Source organism: Malaclemys terrapin, chromosome 25, assembly GCF_027887155.1.
Source record: "Malaclemys terrapin pileata isolate rMalTer1 chromosome 25, rMalTer1.hap1, whole genome shotgun sequence".
Classification (NCBI taxonomy): domain Eukaryota; kingdom Metazoa; phylum Chordata; order Testudines; family Emydidae; genus Malaclemys; species Malaclemys terrapin.
In genome coordinates this window covers 10,658,369-10,681,601 of record NC_071529.1, presented here as the reverse complement: position 1 = coordinate 10,681,601, position 23,233 = coordinate 10,658,369, and the positions used below count along the sequence as shown (strand labels likewise).

The window sequence follows — 23,233 nt, the reverse complement described above, 5'->3', positions numbered from 1 at the left end:
CCTTAACGCAGAACACGCCATTGGCTATGATAAGATAGATTTGTACAAATGCCACCCCAAGGAGTTCTGTGCCACTGTGGGCAATGGATATTTTTCTAGCGGTGTGGAACGTAGGCCAGCATCAAGGGAGGTTCAGTAAAGCTTACGCTTGAAGACCGCTTGGAAGCTGCCGGTGTCTTAGAACACGCTGGCCGACTTGCTGGCTGGCTGACACAATGGTGTAAAATGTTCCCAGGATGGCACAACTTTCCAGGGCATTTCTGGATGCAATTCAGTAAGTGGACTGATTGCTTGTGAGCTCTTGAGTCATGTAGGGGATCAGCTACTTGGGAAATCAATCCTCTCTCCTTATACCGCCAAGACAGTTGATTCGCAGTGATGTGCAAGCTAACCGTTTCCTAGATCTGGATGTTTGGATGCTAAGAGTTAGGGGGTTCTTAGTCTTGGGGAATTCTGAGCTTTGAAAGTCGTTCCGGCTTGGGTCTGAGATTTTGACCTTTTGGGCATGGTATAAAACTCACCCAAGCATAGAGCTTATTGGAGTGGTGGTGCTGCATGTTACTATATGAGCAGAACAAACAACGCATAATGAAATAATTTGATGGCTCTCCATTTTCCCTTCCTTTTGGGGCAGAGTGGATTGATTGAAATCAAAAGTGATTGAAATTGGCAAGCAGGAAACCTTGATTTAAATATCCAATTTTAATCTTGTTTGGCATTTGTACTTTTTAGTTATTTTCCTAAAGAAAGGCTGATTCTCATTGGTATCCATTAGTCTCATCTGTTAGTCTATAAGGTGCCACAGGACTTTTTGTTGCTTTTTACAGATCCAGACTAACACGGCTACTCCTCTGATATTAAAAACATGTTGATTTGCAACTAAACATTGCCTTTGCACTAAATATCGTACTTCTCTTTGCTAGCTAGGAGGAGGCACGAAATATATACACATTTATTTAAGCAATTATATAGCTTCACATACGTTTATTCTTAATTTTTACATTTTATGTTAGAAAAAGGGTGAATATTACATTTCTTTACTAGATGATTCATTTTTTTTTCTTCATGAATTGTGTCAAGCTGTATTTGGATGGAAATTGGAATTGAATTAAAAATATATAACAGCATTTTAAAATTGTTTTTGTTAGTTAAATAATCTACCTTTAATGTGCTGGGTACATCAGAGTATGTTTGTCAAAACATGATTTGTATTTAAAACTAATTGCTATATGAAACAAAGAGGATCTGTATTTAGTGAATTGAACGGATTGTTCTGGTCATCCTGTCCTTCAAGATTTTAGAACTAGTAGATCTCATCCTCTCGCACCTCATTTTTATTCATAGATTGGAAAAGAAAAGCCAGTTTTCCTGCTTTTTCAACTTCCAATTGATTTCTCAACTTTGAGCTGGAGAAGTTGAATAAACCAAAATGAAGAAAATATTCTCTCTGCACCTGCAGAAGAAGCTACTGCTGTCAAAAGCTGGTTTAGCACTTCAACAAACCCTCTGGTTCCAGGTGCTTAACAAATGACTTCTACCAATTCAGTGGGTTTGGCTTTCTTTAAAACATCAGCAGTAAACATGCACTACTTGAATATTATTTTTATGTAATTTAAATTATTTTAATAAATTATAGTAAATTTAGACTTTAATATAGGTGGGCATAATTTCACATTGGATTTTAAATAGGTTTATTTTTTAAAAGGAAAAATATATTTAATTTAATGAAAAATTCAGATTAAAAAATTAAGCCCAAGAGGTTTTTATTTATCCTGATTTGGGGGTTGTCTGCAAAACTCTTCAGCACTTTTTTTGGAATTTATTAATAATTCAGAATGAGCCAACCAGATTTAACCAATTCCCTTTACTTTCTCTTGGTCGCTGAGCTCTGTTGGTTGAAGAGCTCTCAAACACCATGGTGAACACGTCGATAGATACAGTTACGGTCACAAGTCACACAGTAGAGTTTCTATTCCCTGGATATCTGAACATAACCTATATCGTGCTTTCAGCACATTTGCGTGTGCAAACCTAATATTTGCTCTCTGGGAGCATTTTGACTAGTATTTGGTTGGGTATTTTCAAATCAATGGCCAGGCCCCGAGGGCCGGTACACATGGCAGCTTTTTATTGTTCTACATCGAAAGAAAATAAAATCAAAAAGCTAAATGCATCCTTAACTACTCCTGGTGTGCGTCCTGCCTAAAGCATTCAGCACCGCATTTAGCTACATGCTGTTCAGCAAAGCACCTGGGACCTGATCAAAAGTCCACCGACATCAGTGGAAACGTGGCTGCTTACGGCTGTGACGGACTGATATGGCCCCCATTGTGTAGTGTCAGAGCACCTCACAAGCTTTTATTCTCAAGTGCTATTACCCCCATTTCACAGCTGGGGAATAGAGGCACAGAGAACAGTAAGGCTGGGGTTGAAAATCGACAGCACATTAGCCTGCTGCTCGCTAGCTGCCCGTGTAGACCCTGCCGCTACTTACTAGCGGTTCCCTTGCATGCTTTGACCTATGTCCCTTTCAAATGGCAGTAGATCAAAGCACAGTAGGGAGCTTTTAGAGCGTGGCAGCAGTGTCCCACACAGAGTGCGCGGCACATTGCTTGGCATAGATTAATATTCCAGCATTAACTGTCCATCTAGACAAGTGACTTGCCCAAGGTCATAAAGGAAATCTGTGGCAGAGCAAGGGGCTTGAACCAAGTCGCCAGCTAGCGTCATAACCAATGAACCATCCTTCCTCTTGCTGGATCAGCCCCTTAAAGCATGCGCTTAAATCCCATTGAAGCCTGAATTTTAGCATGAGCGTTAAGGGCTTTGCTGAATGGGGATGGATTCCCAATTTGGACCTGTGTGCTGTAGTTCACCTCCCCTTAGCCTGGGTATAGGGTGTTCAGCATCACTCAGGATTTGGTCCATTGTGAGCCACCTTACGATGCTAGGAGGTGATTTAAAGGGATTAAATCTAACCACGGGGGGGGGAACCCCATTCCTGAGACTTTGACATTAGGTAACAATCTACGCATCGGTAGCTTTCAGAAGAGCTGTGCGTCTACGCATTTCACTGCAGTACCAGTGGCCCCAGCCCTCCGCTCCCTTCTGAAACAAACGTCAGGAAGCCCAGCGAGCCCCTCCGTGTTGCGCTCATCTCAGCTGTTTGTGACAGCTGTGGCGAAGGGGCCGGCGTCGGAGTGGGAGTCAGTGAGGTAAATTTGGCTTTGAAAGAAAAAAGATTCTTTTCTATTTTGGGAACTCGAGGTTAGAAAGAGCCAAGATGTGACCGGAGAAGTGGCCTGTTCTCAACTTGAACGTGTGATTTAAATTAAAAATATATATATTTTCTCTTCTAAAGCATTAAAATTAGAGCATGGTTTATAGTCCCTTCCTCCGACCCCTGTGTAGAGATTCTCCTCAGTCTTGTCTGACCTCCAGAGATTCCACCTCACTTACTTACGGTGCCGTTTTGCTTTTGGGATCAGCCATAGATGGATGAAACTGTAGTTTTCTGTAGAGCTGGACTCCAGCCAGAGTATTGGGAACCTAGGTCTAGATTGCAAATAACACAAGCTTTGAGGTATTTGAAGCCATAGATTTAGTTTTGGGCCTGTCCTTCATTTCCTTCAGGATTTTCTATAAACTATATATTGGTGGATCATTTTTCTGCTAATTGTACCTTGGATCATTTAAAAAAAACCAAAGTGTTTAACAGAAATCCAATATTTCAGTGTGAACAGTCAGAAAAGGCAGAAGTGGTCAATAAATATTTCTGTTCTGTCTTTGTGGAAAAAGTCAGATGATGTATTCATATTAAACAATGATGAAATACTTTCCAACAATAGCTCCGGAAGTTGATAAACAGCAATTGCGAAAGTTAGACGTTTTAAAATCAGCCGGTTCGGATCACTTGATTGAAAGTGTTTTAAAAGAGCTGGCTGACGAGCATTTTGGACTGTTAGTTGGTTTTCAATATGTCTTGGAACCCCGGGGAAGTTCTAGAGGACTGGGAGAAAGCTAATGTTGTGCCACTAGTTAAAAACGGTAAAGGGATGACCTGGGTAATTTCAGACCTCTCAACCTGACGGTGATTCAAAATAATGGAGTAGCTGATGTCGGAGTTAATTAATAAAGAATTAAAGAAGAGAAATATAAATTAATGCCAATCCACATGGGTTTATGGAAAATAGATCTTGTCAAACCCACATAATATCTTTTTGATAAGATTACAAGTTTGGTCGATAAAGTAATAGTGTTAATGTAAGAAACTTCAGTAAGGCATTTCACTTGGTACTCCATGACATTTTGATTAAAAAACCAGAATGGTACAAAATGAACATGGTGCACATTAAATGGATTAAAAACTCAAAATGTAATTGTAAATGGGGAATCGTCATCAAGTGGTTGTGTTTCTAGTGGGGTCCTGCACGGATCAGTTCTTGGCCCTACGCTATTTAATATTTGTAATGACCTAGAAGAAAACAGAAAATCATTAGCAATGAAGTTTGCAGATGACACACAGATTGGAGGAGTGGTAAATAAGAAGAGACAGGTCACTGAAATAGGAATCTGGATCGCTTGGTAAACTGGGTGCAAGCAAAAAATATGCATTTCAAAAAGGTCAAATGAAAAGTCACGTGTCTAGGAACAAAGAATCCAGGCCATGCTTACAAGAGCGGGGAGATGCTATCCTGGAAGCAGTGACTCTGCAAAAGACATGGGGGTCCTGGTGGACAATCCACTGAACATGAGCCCAGTGCAACAGAGTGGCTGAATAGGGGAATGCAATCTTTGGATGTATAAACAGGAATATCAAGCAGGAGTAATGAGGTTATATGACCTCTGTATTTGGCACTGGCATGAAGTTCTGGTGTTTTCAGTTCTGGTCTTCACAGTTCAAGAAGAGTTTTGGTAAATTGGAGAGGGTTCAGAGAAGAGCCATGAGAATGATCAACGGACTGGAAAACATGCCTTATTTTGAGAGACTAAAGGAACTCAATCTGTTTGTCTTATCAAAGAAAAGATTAAGTGTGACTTGATCACAGTCTGTAAGTACCTCTATGGGGAACAGAAATGTGATAATAGAGGGCTCTTCAATCTAGCAGACAAAGGTCTAGCAAGATCCGGTGGCTGGAAATTGAGACTAGACAAAGAATAAGGCAGAAGTTTCTAGCAGTGAGGGTAATTAACCATTGGAACAGTTAATCAAGTGGTCCCTTCTGGCCTTAGAATCTATGAATCTATAATGGCAAAAGCACTTCTTTAGCCTGGTCCCCACTAACCCCCCACTTCGGACTAAGGTACGCAAATTCAGCTACATTAATAACGTAGCTGAATTCGAAGTACCTTAGTCTGAACTTAACACGGGTCCAGACGCGGCAGGGAGGCTCCCCCGTCGATGCCGCGTACTCCTCTCGCCGAGCTGGAGTACCGGCGTCAACGGCGAGCACTTCCGGGATCGATCCGTGATCGATTTATCGCGTCTAAACCAGACGCGATAAATCGATCCCAGAACATCGATTGCTTACCGCCGGACCCTCCGGTAAGTGTAGACGTACCCTTTGTCAGTATAACTGAGTCTACCCTGGAGCTTTTTCTGGTACAGAAATGTCATAAAGAAATCCTACCCCTCACCAACACTGCTTTTCCTGCAAAAGTTTCCAGTGTAGACCTGCTCTTCATGAGTGACTTTCACCTCTCTGCCCCTCAGGTTTTCTGTCTGCAAAATGGCACTAAATGATATTTGTTTACCTTGCCAAAGATAATGTGGGGCTTGATTAACTGATGCTCATAAAGTGCTTTGGGGCAAATATAAGTGTTAGCATTACTCAGTGTACGGAAGGGAAATACTTTGAAATGCAAAGGGCCTCATTTCAGACAACAACCTGGGCTTGAAATTGATTTTCTTTTTATTTCAGGAGCCGCAAAATTCAGATAAGAAATATCCCACCCCAGCTACGATGGGAGGTAAGTGAAACACCTGAGCAACTGCAGACCTGGCTTATGACGTACAAACCATTTAAATACCGACGCTTGATCTTTAGAGCCCTGCAGATTTGCGGATATCCACTTTATATCTGTGGATTGTGGATGGATGCAGATCCAAATCTGTGGATGAATGTGTTTGTGGATCCGATGCGGATACAAATTTTGTATCCGCGCAGGGTTCTATTTGATCTTGTCTTGACTAGCCTTTTGTACCCCTTGTTCATTGATCTCTAGGGTGATGAACAAACATTTGTACCCTGAGACAAATGGGAATAGCCACACGAGCCTTTTTAAACATATTAAGCTCCTCCAGTTGGTAATGAATTAACTCAAGGTACAAAAATCTCCAGAAGACGTACCCAAATTGTGCGTGGATCACCTTGACTGCTGCATCTTCCATCTCCGTGACCTCCCCGAGTTCTGTTTCTCCTAATCAAAGTGTTGGCTGCTTTTGATGCATATGAGAAGCTTCAACCTCTGCCAACACTCTCACTGTCTCCCGGTTGGTGTCAGGGTGCAGTTCCAAATTGACTTCCCTGGTCTATAAAACCTGTGGTGGACTCATCCCTTCTAGACCTGAGCCATGGGGCTTCGAGAGCCACAAGTGATTATTGGTGCCCAGCTTGAGATGCCTTAAAGGAGCCTGGTTGTCAGAAAGTGCTGAAAAGCGCCCTCTGAAAATCTGGCCTCTTTAAAGTATCTCAAATTGGGCAGCAAGAACTGGAGGTGCCCAAAATCATTGGCCATGTTTGGAAATGGTGGCTTTCATACTACAAGCTGGACGAACGAACGGACACCCACCCACCCCTTTTTTGTCTTACCTAGCACCAAGAAGCCCTAACTGAGTTGGGCAACCATTGTGCTCGGAGCTGTACAAACAGTCCCTGCTTGCCATCTAAACAGACACAGGGTGAGAGGGGAAACTGACACACAGAGAGGGGAAATGACTTGCCCAGGGTCATGCAGCAAGCCAGAGGTTGAGCCAGGACTAGAATCCAAGTCTTCTGACTCCCAGTCCAATGCCTTCTCCACACATGTTCTAGAACTGCCAAAGCTAGGCTGTCCGATCACAAGAAACTGGGTTTGATTGAAGATTTGTTTTATCTTCCAGGTCTGGTCATATGCACCCATGTAATGTAGTTTCCCCTTCCTTTTATAGGTGTTGGATGGTTTGCTAGCTCAGTATGGTACTGTAGAAAATTGTGAACAAGGTAAGAAAGTGTGTTAGTGTGTGTGTGTGTTCGGTTAGATTATTAGACACTATCTTTTTCCAGAGTCAGTAGAATTCAGTTTAAAAGCTGTTGGGAAGTAAAGGCTTCTTTGCGCAATCATTTCATAGAGGGTGAAATTTAATCCTGTGCAGGGGGTCACATACATGTTCATAGGCCTTGGGTTGGTCCTCTGACCGGGGGCAAATTTAACTCCGTGCCTCTGACCAATGGGTTGTCATTGTCTCCTCTGTACTCCTGTGTAACTCCCATTCACTTTCCCTATGATGGCGCGCTAGGAAAGATTTTTGGGGCTCCAAAGTCTGGACTTGCCAGACTGGATCAGAACCAAGGTCCATCTAGTCTAGTTTCTTGTCTGAACGTGGCCAGTGCCAGATGCTTCAGAGGAAGAGGTAAGATCCCCGCTGTAGGCAGAAGTGGGATAATCTGCCCCCTATATTCGGTCTCTGCCTGGTCTCTAATAGAGCTTTAGGGCTACAGCCCTAAAGCAGGAAGTTTAATATTCCCTCCCAGATGTTCGTTATAATTGTGGATATTCTTGTTACCCATATACACGCCCAGTCGCTTTCGGAATCTTGTCATGTTCCTGGCAAATCCTCAACCTGTAACAGGACATGTGGGGAGGAAAGGGGGAATGGGTAGGGAGTAACTCACCCAGGTTACTCCTGCATTGAGCGGGTTTGACTGACGCACGTCTTCCATAAAGACCTCCGGGCTTGAAACCCTAACCCTAACCCTTTCCCTTCTGGTTCAAATCTGGTAGTGACTAAAACTCCTTGGAGTAATGACGGCTCTTCGATGTCCTTTGTAGAGTCCGGTTGGGCATCTCTCTTTCCAGTGGCCAGGTCCCCGGGGTGTAGGATGCATGATCAAAGAACAAGAACCAGCAGAGGTGTCAAGGATTGAATGGTCCACAGATGCCAATCTCTCCTCTAGCTTTATACTTTGGTATATTGGCTGGATACATGTTAAATATCATTCCCCTCTTTCCCACCCTCCCCCACCTGGGCCAGCTTGTCCCAAGCGTCAGCCGTCCCTGGGGGTTCAAATCCCTATTAAGGAGTTTGTATGATAAGCCCTCTATGGTAGGTTCGGGGATTCAACCCAAGATCGCTAGAACTAAAATCGTGGGCCACTACTGCTTGAACTGAGCAGTCAAATGCCGTAACTGGTTGGCAGTATGGCCCAGATCCTCCCACATATTTAGGCATTGACGTCAATGGGACTTAGGAGACGATCTGGGCCTAACTGGAAAAAGGATCTGGGGGGGTTCTTAATTTTTAAATGTAAGTCATTTTATTTAAAAAGCAGCCCTCAAACCGATTGCCCTTCTGCACCATTCCCACTAATTCATGTGTGTTTTGCTCGAAGTGAACACAGACAGCGAGACGGCCGTCGTCAACGTCACCTATTCAAACCGGGAGCAGACCAGACAGTAAGTGAAATTAATCTGCCCCTATGCCCCGTGCTCTTTTAAGGGTGACGAAGGAGGGAGTTGCTTTTGTCCAAAAAGAAAGCCTTCCCCATCCCGGCCCCTCCAGGATTTTGTAGAAAATGGCTTGGCCAACCCCAAGCATTCAAAAATCAAGTGGCAGCCCCTCCCCCCATCCAAAATTATGAGTTTGGATTAAATATCATGAGCCTCTTTAAAACATTTGAGGTTCTTTTTCTTTGCCTCCTGGTTTCTGAATCTTTAGGGGCACTCAGGTCAGGTATTCAAGCTTTTCTGTGCAATCACAAGGGCTCGAAACGTACTTATTTGAAAGAAAGCTGAGATTCCTTATCTAATCACAGGACTCCAGGAGCTGGGGCTTTACAAATATGCCAAAGATTGCGAGAGTGAGGGAAAAATCTATGGTGTGAATGAGTTTTAAATTGTACACCTCGGTCCCTGGCGAAACGACAGCCAAACGCAACTTGATCATTTTGCACAAGGATGATTCCGATTCTGAATGACTTGTTGATGTGACGTGAATTGGGATCTTGTTGCTGCACGATTAAATTTCCTTTTTGTGAAGATACCCCAAAGATCGGTTCTGTCAGAAGCCCTAAAAGAGAGCGATTGATTCAGACCACTTTAAATTTAAGTTGAAACAGGAGGATTTCATAGATGTAAAGCCCAGAAGGGATCTTTAGATCAACTCGTCAGACCTCCTATATAACACAGGGCATAGAATGTCATCTGGTTACCCCTATGGTAAAGCCTACTAACTTGTGTCTGGCTAAAGCTCATCTTCCATAAATGCATCCAGTTGTGATCCGAAGACCTCAAAAGATGGAGACTCGACCTCTTCCCTGGATAGTTTGTTCCATTGCTTAATCACCCTCCCTGTTAAAAATTCTGTGCATTATTTCTAAGTTGAATTTGCCTGGCTTTAACTTCGAGATTGCTAGTTCTTGTTATGCCACCCTTTAGTACCTGATATCTTCTCCCCACAAAGGTCCTTATAGCCTGTAATCGGGTCACTTCCTTATCTTCTTTCTGATAATCCAAACAGTCTGAGCTCAGCAAATCTCCCACTGTACGGCATTTAACATGTATAAGGAACCATAGCATCTGGTACGGCGCCATTTCTAGGGGACGTTTCACTAGGGTGAGCAGATAGCAAGTGCGAAAAATTGGGACACTTTTTTCGGGGGTATAGTTGCCTATATAAGACAAACCCCTAATGTCAAGACAGTCCTGATAATATCTGGAAGTCTGGTCATCCTACGTTTCACGGGGGTTGGAGTATCAAAGACTTTTTGGATAAACTGGGGGTCAGGTTAACTGGGTAAAGTGGGACACTGAATGAGAGTTGGCTAGATGGGGTTGTAGCATGGATGGTTCTTGCTTATGCGGGTAGTGCCATCTATTGGTAGTTTTGTGAAACTACAGGCAGCTTTTTAACACAAGAGAGAAATCAATTAAAAAATTGGCCAGAATTCATCCATGGGGCAGCTTCAGTGTGTGGGGGATGGGAGGGGGGGTTATACCAGGAATGAATGTGGCCATTTTGTGTTCTCATTCCATAACTTGGATTGATATAGTCCTCAAGCCAGAATGATCAACTTAAAGAACCCCCTCATCCACTTACAAAGCCAAGCGATGGCCTGACTTCCGTGAGTTCTGGTGCCTTCTGTGGTGTTGGGGTCTGTGACTTTAAGGGCTGAACTTCCCAGACAGAGAGTCTGGGCAGGGGGCTATGAAGGTCATATTGTTATGCCCAGCCAGTTGGAACCGGACACTGGAATAAAGCAATGCTTTTGCAAACACCTTTTGCACTGGGTGATCTCTGAACGTCACACCTGATGCAGCAGGGAATGAATGGCGAGAAGGGACATAACCTGGGATGTTCTTCCGCTCTCTCTACACCAGGGCGATCATGAAACTGAATGGGCACCAGCTGGAAAACCATGCACTGAAAGTCTCCTACATCCCTGACGAACAGTCCATGCAGGGGCCTGAGAATGGGCGGCGGGGTGGCTTCGGCACACGGGGGGCCCCCAGGCAGGGCTCGCCCGTCGCTGCAGGAGCGCCCGTAAAGCAGCAGCCGGTGGACATCCCACTCCGACTCCTGGTGCCCACGCAGTACGTGGGGGCCATCATCGGCAAGGAGGGGGCCACCATCCGCAACATCACCAAGCAGACGCAGTCCAAGTGAGTCCCGCCTTCTCCTCCCGCCTGCCTCCCTGTCCATCCGTCCCCTGCCCCTAGTCTGAAAGGGCTGCTTGCATGCTGTCGTGGGGAGGAGTTCAGAGCATTGGCCGTGTGGGTGAAAGGGGATGGATTTTTCATGGGGGGAGAAGGATTGGTATTATTAAGTTGTAAGAATTACCCCAGAGCCTCCAGTCCTCTGTTATCCCCACCCAGGCTGCATCTGTCTCCTCCATCCCTTAGCAAATGGAGACAGAGACCGAACAGCTCTTCCCCACTGCCACCCACCTACAGATGTGGGCTGTGCGGCTGAACCGTCCCATTTCTTTCCCCTCTCCTAGGCCATCTGGTTGTAACTGGGGTCCCACCCTGCTCCCTGCAGTGTTCTGAAACAGACTGGGTCTCCCATTCAGAACCATAGATTTTTAAAGCCAGAAGGGATCGTTAGATCGTCTAGTCAGATCTCCTGTCTAGCCCGGGCTAGAGAATTTCACCAAGTTACTCCTTCATTGAGCGGGTTTGACTAAAGCACGTCGTCCGTAAAGACCTCTGGGCTTGATCTGAAGACATCCAGGGATGGAGAAGCAACCTCTTCCCTTGGTGGTTTGTTCCACCCTCGCTGGTTAAAAATCGGTGCCTTATATCTAAGTTGAATTTGCCTGGCTTTAACTTCCGGCTGTTGGTTCCCATTACCCCTTTCTCCAAGACAGCCGTGGAGTCTAAGACTTCAGAGTCTAGCATCTGATCTGTACTGCCCCAAGCACATGTTCCAGGCCAGCCTGTTATTGGGCGAACCCTGCACTTTGCTGTTCTTGACCCACTTCTGGGCTGCCCTCAAGAGAGGGTTCAGATTTGGAGCAAGATCAGCCTTCAAGCCATTCGAAGGTCACGGAGCAGAATGCCCCATGTGCGGGTGTTTCACTATGGTGTGTTTTGTGCCCACGCAGAATCGACGTGCACAGGAAGGAGAACGCGGGAGCAGCGGAGAAAGCCATCAGCATCCATTCCACCCCCGAGGGCTGCTCCGCGGCCTGCAAGATGATCTTGGAGATTATGCAGAAGGAGGCAAAAGACACCAAGACGTAAGGCTTTCAGCTTCCTGGCTGTACGCAGAAGGTCTCATCCCAATTCTGCTCTCCCTTTGTGGACTCACTGCACTGTGATGTCTTAGTAGCACCTTTGGAAGTGGGGGGGTTTCCCTAGAGGATGTTGCAGGGGCCAATGGATTTAGCTCATGGGGCTTGAAACACTTCTGAAGAGGCCCTGTCCAGGAAAGAGGGTAACAGCTGAGGGCTGGACTTGTCCACAGGCACTGCGGCCCCCATGCTTTTTGGCCACCCACCTGAGATCCTGCAAAACTACCCAGGTCCGCCCCTTCAGGCAACAGGATGCTGGGGGAAAGGCAGTTCCCAGCCTGATACCCCCAACACTTTAGATGTCAGTTTCAGTACGTTAGAAAACTAGCCCCGACAGGAAACCGAATGGGAGGTCTTGACTCTCCCCCATGTGAGGTCCGTTTGGCACCTTGGAAGCATGGGGGCCATCAGGGGCCTGAGTGTGACTCCCTGATTCTGTGCTGGCAATGCAGCCAATGGGCTGCTCGAATATACTCAGCTGGACCCCAAAGGATCTTACCCCATGGGCCTAGCAAGTCCCCACTCGGCCACACCCACTCCCCACCTCTGCCATTGGGGGTTTTCATTCCCTTTCCTCTTTCTCAAGAGCTGACGAGGTTCCCTTGAAGATCCTGGCCCATAATAACTTTGTGGGGCGGCTGATCGGCAAGGAGGGGCGGAACCTGAAGAAGGTGGAACAGGACACGGAGACGAAAATCACCATCTCGTCGTAAGTCTCTCTCCCCCCCCCCCCCCCCCCAAAACGTGCCCGAGCAGAGCTTTTAGGCTGGGGGGGAGGTTTAAAGGAGCCGAAGAGAATTTGTCACCCAACTGTGACAGACGGCTAAGAACCAGCAGGTGACCCAGCGCTCTGGTCCCTGGAACTCCAGTTAGTTTCCCTCGGAGACGGCCTGAGTGAGGAAAGGAGGGGCTAATTACCAGATCCGCCTGGGCTGAGGAGAGCTAATTACCCCATTCCCTGGGGCTGTGTCTACACTTACGCTACTACAGTAGCAGTGCTGCACTGTAGACCCTTTCTGCAGCGATGGGAGAACCTGTCCCGTCGCTGTAGTGAATCCGCGTCCCCGGGAGGCTGTGGCTATGTCAATGGATGAATTCTTCCGGCCACCTAGTGCTGCCTATGTCGGGGATTAGGTTGGCTTAACTGTGTTGCTCAAGAGGTGGTTTTTTCACACTCCTGAGGATGTAGCTGGGTCAACCTAACTTTTAAGTGTAGACCTGGCCTGGTGGGGTAGAAGAGGAAACCAGGAAGGAACTGGGGGGGGGGGGGAATGGGAAGTGGGGGCTAGCAGTACCAGAGTAAGGGCCATGTCCGGGGGGAGAAATCTCTCCCCTCCTGTGGGAGAAGGGGGTTGTGAAGCTGACTGACCCCGTAAGTAGAGTTGCTGCATTCACATGGGAGCGCTATAAACAAACCGTGTGGCAATACCTACCAGGGCCGGCGCAACCCATTAGGCGACCTAGGCAGTCGCCTAGGACACTACAATTTTGGGGACGGCGACCGCGGCCCTAGGCGGCGGAAGGTCCTGCCGCCTCTGTGGGGGGCGGCATTTCGGGGCGGGACCTTCCGCCGCCTAGGGCAGCAGAAAAGCTGGCGGCGCTCCTGATACCTACACACGGGCGGAAGCAGCAGAATTTGGGGGGTGGGAGGGAAAGAACAGGAGTGGGGGAGTACACGTTGAATGGGACACCTGTTTGATTCAGGCTCCCTTAACTTCTCTTGAAGATCTGAGTCCCAAAGGGTTCATTTCTCTGCGCACGCAACTGTAGCCCACTGGCGCGCGCGCGCGTGTGTGTGTGTGTGTGTGTGCAACGCAGCGGTACCGATTCGCAGAGGATGTGAGTCTGTTGCAGCCCCATCTAGGGAGCTGTGGCTTTTAAGCGCAAGCAGTAGCAGCTCCCGCTCTTAGCTTTGGAGGCCCTGGGTCAATGCATAAGGAGAGTCACAAAGCCCTGGATGGTGCATCAGATCCGTGCGGGTGTTGCTGTGCCGTGGCGACAACGAATCAGGGTGCGGGGCTGCCGGCGGCACACTTTCTCTCTCTCTCTCTCTCTCTGATGGCTCCCCCCACTTCCAGTTTGCAGGATCTGACTCTCTACAACCCTGAAAGGACGATCACGGTGAAGGGCTCCATCGAGAACTGCTGCAAAGCCGAGCAGGAGATCATGAAGAAAGTGAGGGAAGCGTACGAAAACGACGTGGCTGCCATGAGCGTGAGTATCAAAGAGGGTCATTTCCCCCTTCCCCCCCCCTTGGGACACCAAGGCTCGGTGCCTCTCTCCCCTGGCCGTGGAGCCGAGGAGCCGCCCGCCACCGGGGAGAAAACCGGGTGTGTGCACCGAGCAGTGCTGGCATCGGCAGCATGGGTGAGCCTGGCGTGTCACCACCCTCTCTTCCAGCGGACGGCAAACCGTCTCCCAGCCGCCCCTGGCAGCTTGTTCCACTCCCGGGTTCAGTCCCTGATGCCCACGCCCGGCCTCCTCCCCTTCCCCCCCCACAGGGCACAGAGTAACATGGATGGGGCTCTGATCTCAGTTGGGGGCCACCGTAGTTGCTGCTGTGATCCCAATAACAACGTGCCTCTGTTTCCCTCCCCGTCTTATCCCTGTCTCTCATTCTCTCAGCTACAGTCTCATCTGATCCCCGGCCTTAACCTGGCTGCTGTCGGACTCTTCCCGGCGTCTTCTAACGCGGTGCCGCCGCCTCCAAGCAGCATCTCCGGGGCAGCGCCATATAACTCCTTCATGGTAGGCAGATGACATGGTTCTTGACTCAATGCCGCTTGTTTAGGGAGAGCGTCTCCTAGGCACCTAGGAACGTGGCAGTCCTGGAGGCTGGGGAGGGGAGGGAACGGGACTGGACGTGCTCTGGCTAGCTGCTCAGATGATAATTCCCCAAGCCCTGTGTCTGTGACCCTGGCCTGGTTTTATTGTACACAGAGACGGGCTCGGGTTGCCTGGTTTTACAGGCCCAGAATTTGGAGGGCTCCTATCTGAGACGTGGGTTGAACTCCAGATAGACTCCCTTGTAGCTCAGGTGCCCGGTCTGGAGATCTCCTTCGAAAAGGGACGAAACAGGTGTGTTTGGCCTCTGGGCTTTCCTTGTAACACAGCTCGAGTTGGCTGCGGCACAGCTGAGACGTGTGATGAAATGCAGACCCCCCCCTCCCAAGAAGAGAACATGAAGGACCAGCAGCCCCTGGTGCCCTGGTCTCCCTGCCATCAGGGAAATGACCGTATGGATCCAGCTCTTCCGAAGTGCAAATCACGGGCTGTGATTGTGTCTCCCTCTAGTGGCGACCAGCACAGACACGAGCCCGCTACCAATTCGTGGTTCGTTCTCCTCCCGGAAGGTGCTGTACGCTGTCAGCCCTGCACCTTGCAGGAGTAGACCCTCGCTGTTGAAGGTCCCGGGCTTGCTCCCTGCTGTCCCCCAAGGGACACACTGCCCATCTAGCAGCCCCACCGGCTTTGTGCCCGCTACGTTAGGAGTTTGCTTTGTTTGGATCCGTCCGATTTAATTTGACCCTTAACGGTAATACGGAGCCTTGTGCTGGCAGCCCCCAGAGCAAGAGACGGTGCACGTCTTCATCCCCGCGCAGGCAGTCGGCGCGATCATCGGCAAGAAAGGACAGCACATTAAACAGCTCTCCAGATTTGCGAGCGCCTCCATCAAGGTAGCCCTCCCAAGGCGGCTTTGCTGCAGTCACATACGGTATTTCCCTTTAGTGAGTAAAATGCAACCGGCTGCAAGGTAGGCGGCCAGTGGTCTGGTGATCCCAATTAGCCCTTCCGACAGGTTAGCTCTGAGCAAACAACTGGCCGTACTTTTAGTGCTGGCGGGGAAAAGAACTGGGCCGGCAGCTCTGAAGGTTTCTCCCCAGAACAGATGCAGCGCCACTACATGCTTCCCCCAGTGCACACGGTGCCTTCGTTTTCAGTCACCACCCATCCGGACCTTGGCCTCGGCTGAGTCCCGCCGACATGAATGGAGCCGATTCATGTCAACAATGGTGGTGATTTCTGTGATGTGGACACTTTGTCGGCTAGGAGCTGGGCTGAGATCTGGCAAACTCATTGCACTTAGATCTCTGGAGAGCCACCAGATGACAATGGGTTGCAGTCTCTATTGTGTGGCAGCCTATAGAAGGGGAATAAAGGCTTAGTAGCCAATTAGTGACCCAGTCCTGCCTGGCTTAAGTATAATTCCCAGCGATTTTTTTTTCCCAATTAGACTTTCAACGACAGCTCTCTGCCTGTCTCCCGTATGCTCCTGGAGCTGGATAAATCAGGAGGCGATTCAGTTTAGAACCCCGCCCTTCCCTCCCCAATCCTACCATGATTTTATATCCAGGCGGGCATTCGCTAGCATGGCTCGCCCAGCGTGCTTGATGCTCTCAAGGCTGGGATCTCCCCCCGTTCCAGTTTGTTTAACGCAGTGAAAAGGATAGAATAACATCAGCAAGCCGGGCATGGGGCGGGGAGGAAACCACCTGCCCCCTGATGCTTCCCTCTCCTGTGTTAAAATTCTCTCCCTTCTCCCTTTCAGATCGCGCCACCCGAGACACCGGATTCCAAAGTGCGCATGGTTATAATCACTGGACCACCAGAAGCTCAGTTCAAGGTTCCTTCCTCCATTACTACGATCCCCACCGGCCTTGTCTGCATGAGAATTTTAGCCCGGGAGGTAGCTGCCTAGTGCCCATGTGATATTCACCAGTGCAGCTCTCCCATCTTGAAACACCTGTGCAAACCGCACACTAGGGGTGGCCCATAATACGGATTACCTAGACTAGAGCCTAAAATCCCAGCGCAGACAAGGCCAAAGCCCAATGATAGAGATGCGATGGATCCACCCAGCGCTAGATATAATTATATTTTGAGCATACATATAAAGTGTCTTTTCTCTGAGGCAGCATGAGCCAGTGGCCAGAGCACAGGCATGGTAGTTAGCGGACCTGGGTTCGATTCCCGGCCCCGCCGCTAACTTGCTGTATGACCTTGGGCAAGTCACTTTGCCTCCCAGGGCCCTTCCCCCTTCTGGAAAAAGTTCTATCGATCTGAATAAGGATGAAATCAATAGGCTCCCATTATGATGGTTAATTAAGGATTAATCAGCATTGGGGGTTGATTTTTTCAAAGGTAGAACAGGGAGAGTTAGCCTCTGGTTTCTTAGTTTGCTTTGGTCCATACTGAACAAAGCCACTGTGAGCCGATGTTTCTTCACTGGGGTCTCTTTCTTACAAAGGAGATCCAGAAGACAGCAACCAAAATAATAAAAGCTTTAACAAACCTGACCTATGAGGAAAGGTTAAAACAATGGGGCATGTTTAATCTTGAGAAAAGAAGGGGTGGGGGGACTGATGATAGTCTTCAAATAGGTTACAAATGACTGTGATCATTTGTTCTCCGTGTCCACTGAAGGTAAGACAAGAAGTAATGGGCTTAATCTGCAGCCAGGGAGATTTCGGTTAGATATTAAGAAGAACTTTCTAATGATAAGGGTGATTAAGCACTGGAAGAGGTAACCTAGGGTGGCTGTGGAACTCCCATCACTGGAGGGTTCTAAGAATAGGTTGGACAGACACCAGTCAGGGATGGTTTAGCTTCACTTGTTCCTGTCTCAGCTCAGCGGGCTGGACTACATGACCGCTCAAGGACCCTTCCAGCCCTACACTTCTATGACTCTATGTAGAAACGGGTAGGAAATCTGGGTGGGCATGCAGCCTGGGACTGGCATTCCTGAGTGTAGCGTTGCTCCCTCTCTTACATGGGCACCCATCACCATGGTATCTGGGCAGCTTAGTATTTTGTTTCCTGAGGCCTTTTTTTGTTTCATGTCCCTTAAAGCAGTGGTTCTCAGCCATTTCCTTACTGGGATCCCATTTTATTTAGTGGGATCCCCCTCCCATTCAAGACCCCTGACACCTATTTGCCCACCCAGTTGAGAACCCCCAGCCTTAGAGAGCTGCGTGACTGTATCAACATGGCTTATCTCCCAGTTGCTGTTCTAGCAATAGTGCAAGGAGACCGGAGCCCAGGTTGGTGTGGCCCCATCAATAACTTTGTGCCCTGAGGCCAGGGAGAAAAAGCCCCAGGAGAAGTACTAACTCGGATCCAGAGATCACAGGCGGAGTTTAACCACTTTCCCCACCCCCTCCCACAGGCACAAGGACGAATTTATGGCAAACTCAAGGAGGAAAACTTTTTTGGGCCTAAAGAAGAAGTGAAGCTGGAGACGCACATTAGGGTCCCTGCCTCAGCCGCAGGGAGAGTTATTGGCAAAGGAGGCAAAACTGTAAGTGAAAGCAAGGAGAAAGGGAATCAGGACTGCAGGGAGACAGGGTTAGGAGGCTGGTTCATCCCCAGGCGTGGAAGCTTTTGAGGATTGGCTGTCATGGCTAGGAAGCCGTCACTGAGGGAGGAGAGGAGGGGATGCTGTGAGGCAGACCTGGGACAAGACTATTGCTTGGAGGGGGTTTTTGCTGCTGCTTCTGTTTCCCAGCTCCTCTGCTGACCTGGCAGGGGATTGTTCTCCCACTGCCAGCTCCTCCCTTGGCCCACATACTAGTGTGAAGGCAGGAGAGACAGGTTAGGAGCAAGGAAGAAACAGCTGGTAACCCACAGGAGAGGGTGGAGCAAGGGCGGGGTCATAGAGGAGGCGGGGCTATTGCTGCTCTCCTGGACAAGTATCAAGGCAGAGAGGAGGCCGTGGGTGGAGCTGGTCTGTGAGCATCCTTGCTTTCACAAGCTAGTCCTAGTTACCGACCCGCTGTGAGGAGGGCGGCTCTCATGCCGTCTGAGCTCCAGGTGGTGGGTGGGAGTGATTTTTATTATTATTATTATTATTTTTTTTTTTTTTTTTTTTTTTGCCAACTGGAAAAATGCAAAATCTGGGGGGCAGTTTTTTTTTTTTTTTTTAATTCTTCTTCCTGAAATGGTGCAGTAACTGAGTGGGCTCTGACGCTTTCCTGTAGGTCAATGAACTACAGAACCTGACGGCAGCAGAGGTGGTGGTGCCGCGGGACCAGACGCCTGATGAGAACGAGCAAGTCATTGTAAAAATCATTGGACACTTCTATGCCAGCCAGGTATGGAGAACGGAATCTCTCCCTGAGCAGGGCTTGTGCTGGGAGGGAGAAGGGGAAGAGGAGAGAACACAGAAGGCAGATGGGAACTTGTAAAGTCCTGCTAGCTGCCTGCAGTTGTGTGTTTGTATCTGTGCATGCCCCATCACTGAGGGGAGAGGACAGGGTAGTCTGTGGTCCTACAATTGAAGTAACCTACCACCAGCAGAGGGAACCCCTGAGCCTCAAGAGAGGCTAAGACCAGAAGAGACAAGTTCCTAAAGAAATGAATTGACATCAGTTATCACCTTCGCAGGACCCCCGAGTTCTCGTTCTTTCTCTGCCACTAACTCCTTGTGTGACCATGGGCAGGTCGTTTCCCTCCTCTGTGCCTCAGGTTCCCCATGTGTAAAACAGAGATAATGGAACCTAGCTGCGGAGTTTTTTGAGGTTTAGCTCAGTAAAGGTTGTAAAGTGCTTTGGAGATCCTCTGGTGGAAGGCGTCAATGAAAGGGCGAGAATTTTTACTAGACTTGTTTATTTAATATTGTCATAGGAGAGGCCCCCTTGTGCCGGGCACTGTGCAACCAACGGGCTGGACATGGTCTCAGCCCTAAAGACCTAGCCCAGAGCCCGCACCCCCTCTTGAACCCCTGCCCCAACCCAGTGAAAGTGAGCGAGGGTGGGGGAGAGCGTGCGATGGGCGGGGGGGAATGGAGTGAGTGGGGTGGGACTTTGGGAAAGGGGCGGGGCCTCAGGGAAGGGATGGGGTAGATCCTGGGTTGCCCTTAAATTCAAAAAGTGATCTTGGGCGTAAAAAGGTTGGAGACCACTGGACTAAAGTATATTATGTTCCAAACTGCAACCACCACTCGCTCTCTCTCTCCTGCCGTACAGCTGTAGCAGCCAGGATCAGTGCCCCATTGTGCTAGGGGCTGTACAGACGTAGAGTGAGAGACAGTCCCTGCTCTGCCCCAGAACTTACAGTGCAAATCAGGGGTTCTCAGACTTCATTGTACCAGGACCCCCTTCTGACAACAAAAATTACGACATGACCCCAGGCAGGGGGACTGAAGCCTGAGCCCCGCTGCCCTGGACGGGGGGAGGGCAAAGCCCAAGAGTTTCGTCCCAGGCAGGGGGCCTGTAACCTGAGCCCTGACACCCAGGGCTGAAGCCCTCGGGCTTTGGTCCCGGGTGGTGAGTCTTGGGCTCAGGCTTCAGCCCTGGGCCCCAGCAATGCCAGCCCTGGTGACCCCATTAAAACAGGGTCGCCACCCACTTTGGGGTCCCAACTCACCGTTTGAGAACCACTAGTCTAAAGAGACAAAAGGTGGGGTGGAGAGCGATGAAGTGCACCGAGGCAAGATCTTCTAACGCCCAGTCCCGCCCTCTGAGCACGAGACCGCACTGCCTGTTGCTAACTCCGCCACGGCTCCTCTTCCCCCAGATGGCGCAGCGCAAGATACGCGATATCCTGGCCCAGGTGAAACAGCAGCATCAGAAGGGACAGAGCGGCCAGACGCAAGCGCGGAGGAAATAAGAGCAGCTAGCACGCAACGACTGTGACAAAAATTGGAAAATGAATGAGTCGATGCCGGGCTTAAGAGTGGCTGGGAATCAGTTACCGTAGACAGATGATAACTTTTCATGACCAGATTGAGATTAAAAGGCAGTTTGATTGGCTTCCAAGGTAGATGCCTACATTTAAAAAAAAACAAAACAAAAAACCCCCTGGATCAATTAGATAAACAATCTATATGTCGCAAAGGCTGCTTAAATGAAGCAACATGTGCTGCGGTGTGTGTCACCCCCAACACCCTCTTGCTGCTGTGATTGGCCAGCGCCCAGCAATGGAGGTTCCACCATCCCTTGCCGCAGCGCTGCAGTGAATCTAGTGCGTAGCAATTAAAATTGGAAACAGTCCGTCCCCTCCTACCCCCTGCACTGCAGCAGATGCAACATAGATGCTCATTTAAGTTGACTTTTGTGGGCCAGTCCACCCCAAACTTGTGGTGCCATCATACCCTTCGTAGAAGAGTTCCAGGGTGCTGCTTTCTGGCCACCACGTTACACATAGATATGAGACTGATTAAAAACAAACAGAAAAAAATTCTTAGAGCAAAGTAACTTTTCTTAGTGCTGATTTTAGAAATTCCAACAGATAGGATGGTTCCTACTCCCATTCGCAGTAAAATCTAGCGTGGGTGAAGGTTTTAGAACAAAATGGACTCGGATAACACCGGAACCCTGCACTGATCAGTCTTAGAACATCCGAGAACGTGATGGAGGAGAGAGACCTCTCTTCCATTGTGTACCAAACTCAGTGCAATGACTTTGCAAAGCCTTATAAGACAGGAGAGCAACTATATTTTCCAGGATGACTTTTTTTTTTTTTTTTAAACTAAGCCTATGAAATGATTGCAGAATTGGGGAGAAGTGTCAAGGCTAACCCTAGCACAGGCAAACCTAAACAGTAACCCTTCTGGGTGATCAGCACTGGAAAGAACCAGGCACGACGCCCCATCCTACCAAGTGACGCTATTCACAAGAATGAAATCACCCGAGGAAAAAAGTTTTGGTCCCTCCCTCTTTTAAACAATGACACCCCCCACCCAAAAAAATTGCTTTGTAGGAAACATGATTAAATCTTCCTCTATTTAATAATCATCTTATTTAAAAAAAAAACTAAGGCCAGGATTTTTAATCAACCCTGAGAGTGTTGGGTGTCCAACTGAAGATAGCTCAGTGGTTTGAGCATTGGCCTGCTAAACTCAGGGTTGTGAGTTCAATCCTTGAAGGGGCCATTTAGGGATCTAGGGCAAAAATCTGTCTGGGGATTGGTCCTGCTTTGAGCAGGGGGTTGGACTAGATGACCTCCTGAGGTCCCTTCCAACCCTGTGATTCTGTGAAGGCAGGGCTTCACACCTCAAGAGGCCAAAAACTGCAAGCTCCTATAGAAATGAATTGACAGGCTCATGCCTGGGAGGCAGTGCTGTCTAGTGGATAGATCACTGCTCTAAGACAGGACACTTGTATTCTATTCCAGCAGTTCTCAACCAGGGATCTGAGGCCCTCTCGGGGGCAGCGAGCAGGTTTCAGGGTGTCTACCCAGCAGGGCCAGCGTTAGACTTGCTGGGGCCGAGGGCAGAAAGCCGAAGTCCCACCACGTGGGGCTGAAGCCGAAGCCTGAGCAACTTAGCTGCGTGGGGCCCCGGGCAACTGCCCGGCTTGCTACCCCCTAACACCGGCCCTGGATTTCATATGCAGAAAAACATTTGTTGTGGCACAGGTGGGCCGTGGAGTTTTTACAGCATGTTGAAGGGGCCTCAGAAAGAAAAAGGGTGAGAACTCTTGTTCTATTTCCCACTCTGCAAGTAGCCTGGTGGGTAACCTTGGGGAAGTGTTTATGCCTCAGTTTCCCCATCTACAAATGGAGATAATGATGCTTACCTCCTTTTGTAAATGCTTTGACATCTACTAATGATAAAATCTAGGTATTATTATTATTATTATTATTACCATCATCAGGCACCTGCTCGCTTCACTGCAGACAGCAGGCATCCAATGGGATTTGAGCACCCACTTCCCACTGGCCTCTGAAAATTGCAGCCTAAACCGAAAAGGATAGAATCTTTGAAAACACCCAGGGAAGGTTTATAAGCTAACTAGGAACAAGGATCCCAATTCAAATACACTCTCCTGGGGTTATTTGTCTTTTACTTTTCCCTTTATTCTCTCCAGGTGGTGGGGGAATTCCTGAAATTTGGCACATTAAAAAAAAAAAAAAAAAGTAAACCCGCAAGCAAAACTTTTCTGCAGTAAAAAATACCTTCTTTTCATGAGACAAAACCAAATATATACGTCAAAAGAATGTAATATGGTTACTGAATCCAGTCACTCTTATGTGGATTTTTATATTTTAAATATATTTTAATGATTTTTATATGAGTATTTGGAAGGGACAGTAACTGCTGTGATGGCATCTTAGACGCAGGGCAAGGTCTCGTCTTCCCTAGGCATGGATCCTTCAAGCTGGCTTATGAGCTGAAAGCAGCTCCTGAAGTCAGGTGGAAGTGACTTCAGGAGAAGCAGGAGGATTTATAGGGGTCAGCTCCTGCTCTCTGTGACTCCAGGGTAAATCCAGAGACGCTCCATTGAAGTCTGTCGTTTAAC

The 23,233-nt window shown here is 48.3% G+C and overlaps 1 protein-coding gene across 3 annotated transcripts in view; it reads left to right on the top strand.

Moving 5' to 3' along the window:
• IGF2BP1 (insulin like growth factor 2 mRNA binding protein 1) overlaps nucleotides 1–22,943 on the top strand; it is a 56,405-nt gene extending 33,462 nt beyond the window's left edge. The window contains exons 3-15 of one of the 3 annotated variants that reach the window (XM_054014453.1): nucleotides 5,922–5,970; nucleotides 7,151–7,202; nucleotides 8,592–8,655; nucleotides 10,579–10,860; nucleotides 11,805–11,939; nucleotides 12,580–12,702; nucleotides 14,072–14,207; nucleotides 14,625–14,741; nucleotides 15,554–15,670; nucleotides 16,543–16,617; nucleotides 18,160–18,291; nucleotides 18,971–19,084; nucleotides 20,508–22,943. In XM_054014453.1, coding sequence (XP_053870428.1) covers nucleotides 5,922–5,970; nucleotides 7,151–7,202; nucleotides 8,592–8,655; nucleotides 10,579–10,860; nucleotides 11,805–11,939; nucleotides 12,580–12,702; nucleotides 14,072–14,207; nucleotides 14,625–14,741; nucleotides 15,554–15,670; nucleotides 16,543–16,617; nucleotides 18,160–18,291; nucleotides 18,971–19,084; nucleotides 20,508–20,600 — 1,489 coding nt within the window. In that variant the 3' untranslated portion in view covers nucleotides 20,601–22,943. Of the gene's footprint in view, nucleotides 1–5,921; nucleotides 5,971–7,150; nucleotides 7,203–8,591; nucleotides 8,656–10,578; nucleotides 10,861–11,804; nucleotides 11,940–12,579; nucleotides 12,703–14,071; nucleotides 14,208–14,618; nucleotides 14,742–15,553; nucleotides 15,671–16,542; nucleotides 16,618–18,159; nucleotides 18,292–18,970; nucleotides 19,085–20,507 lie in introns of all 3 variants that reach the window. The other 2 variants (XM_054014452.1, XM_054014454.1) reach the window with 2 other exon arrangements.
• The last annotated feature ends 290 nt before the right edge of the window (nucleotides 22,944–23,233 follow it).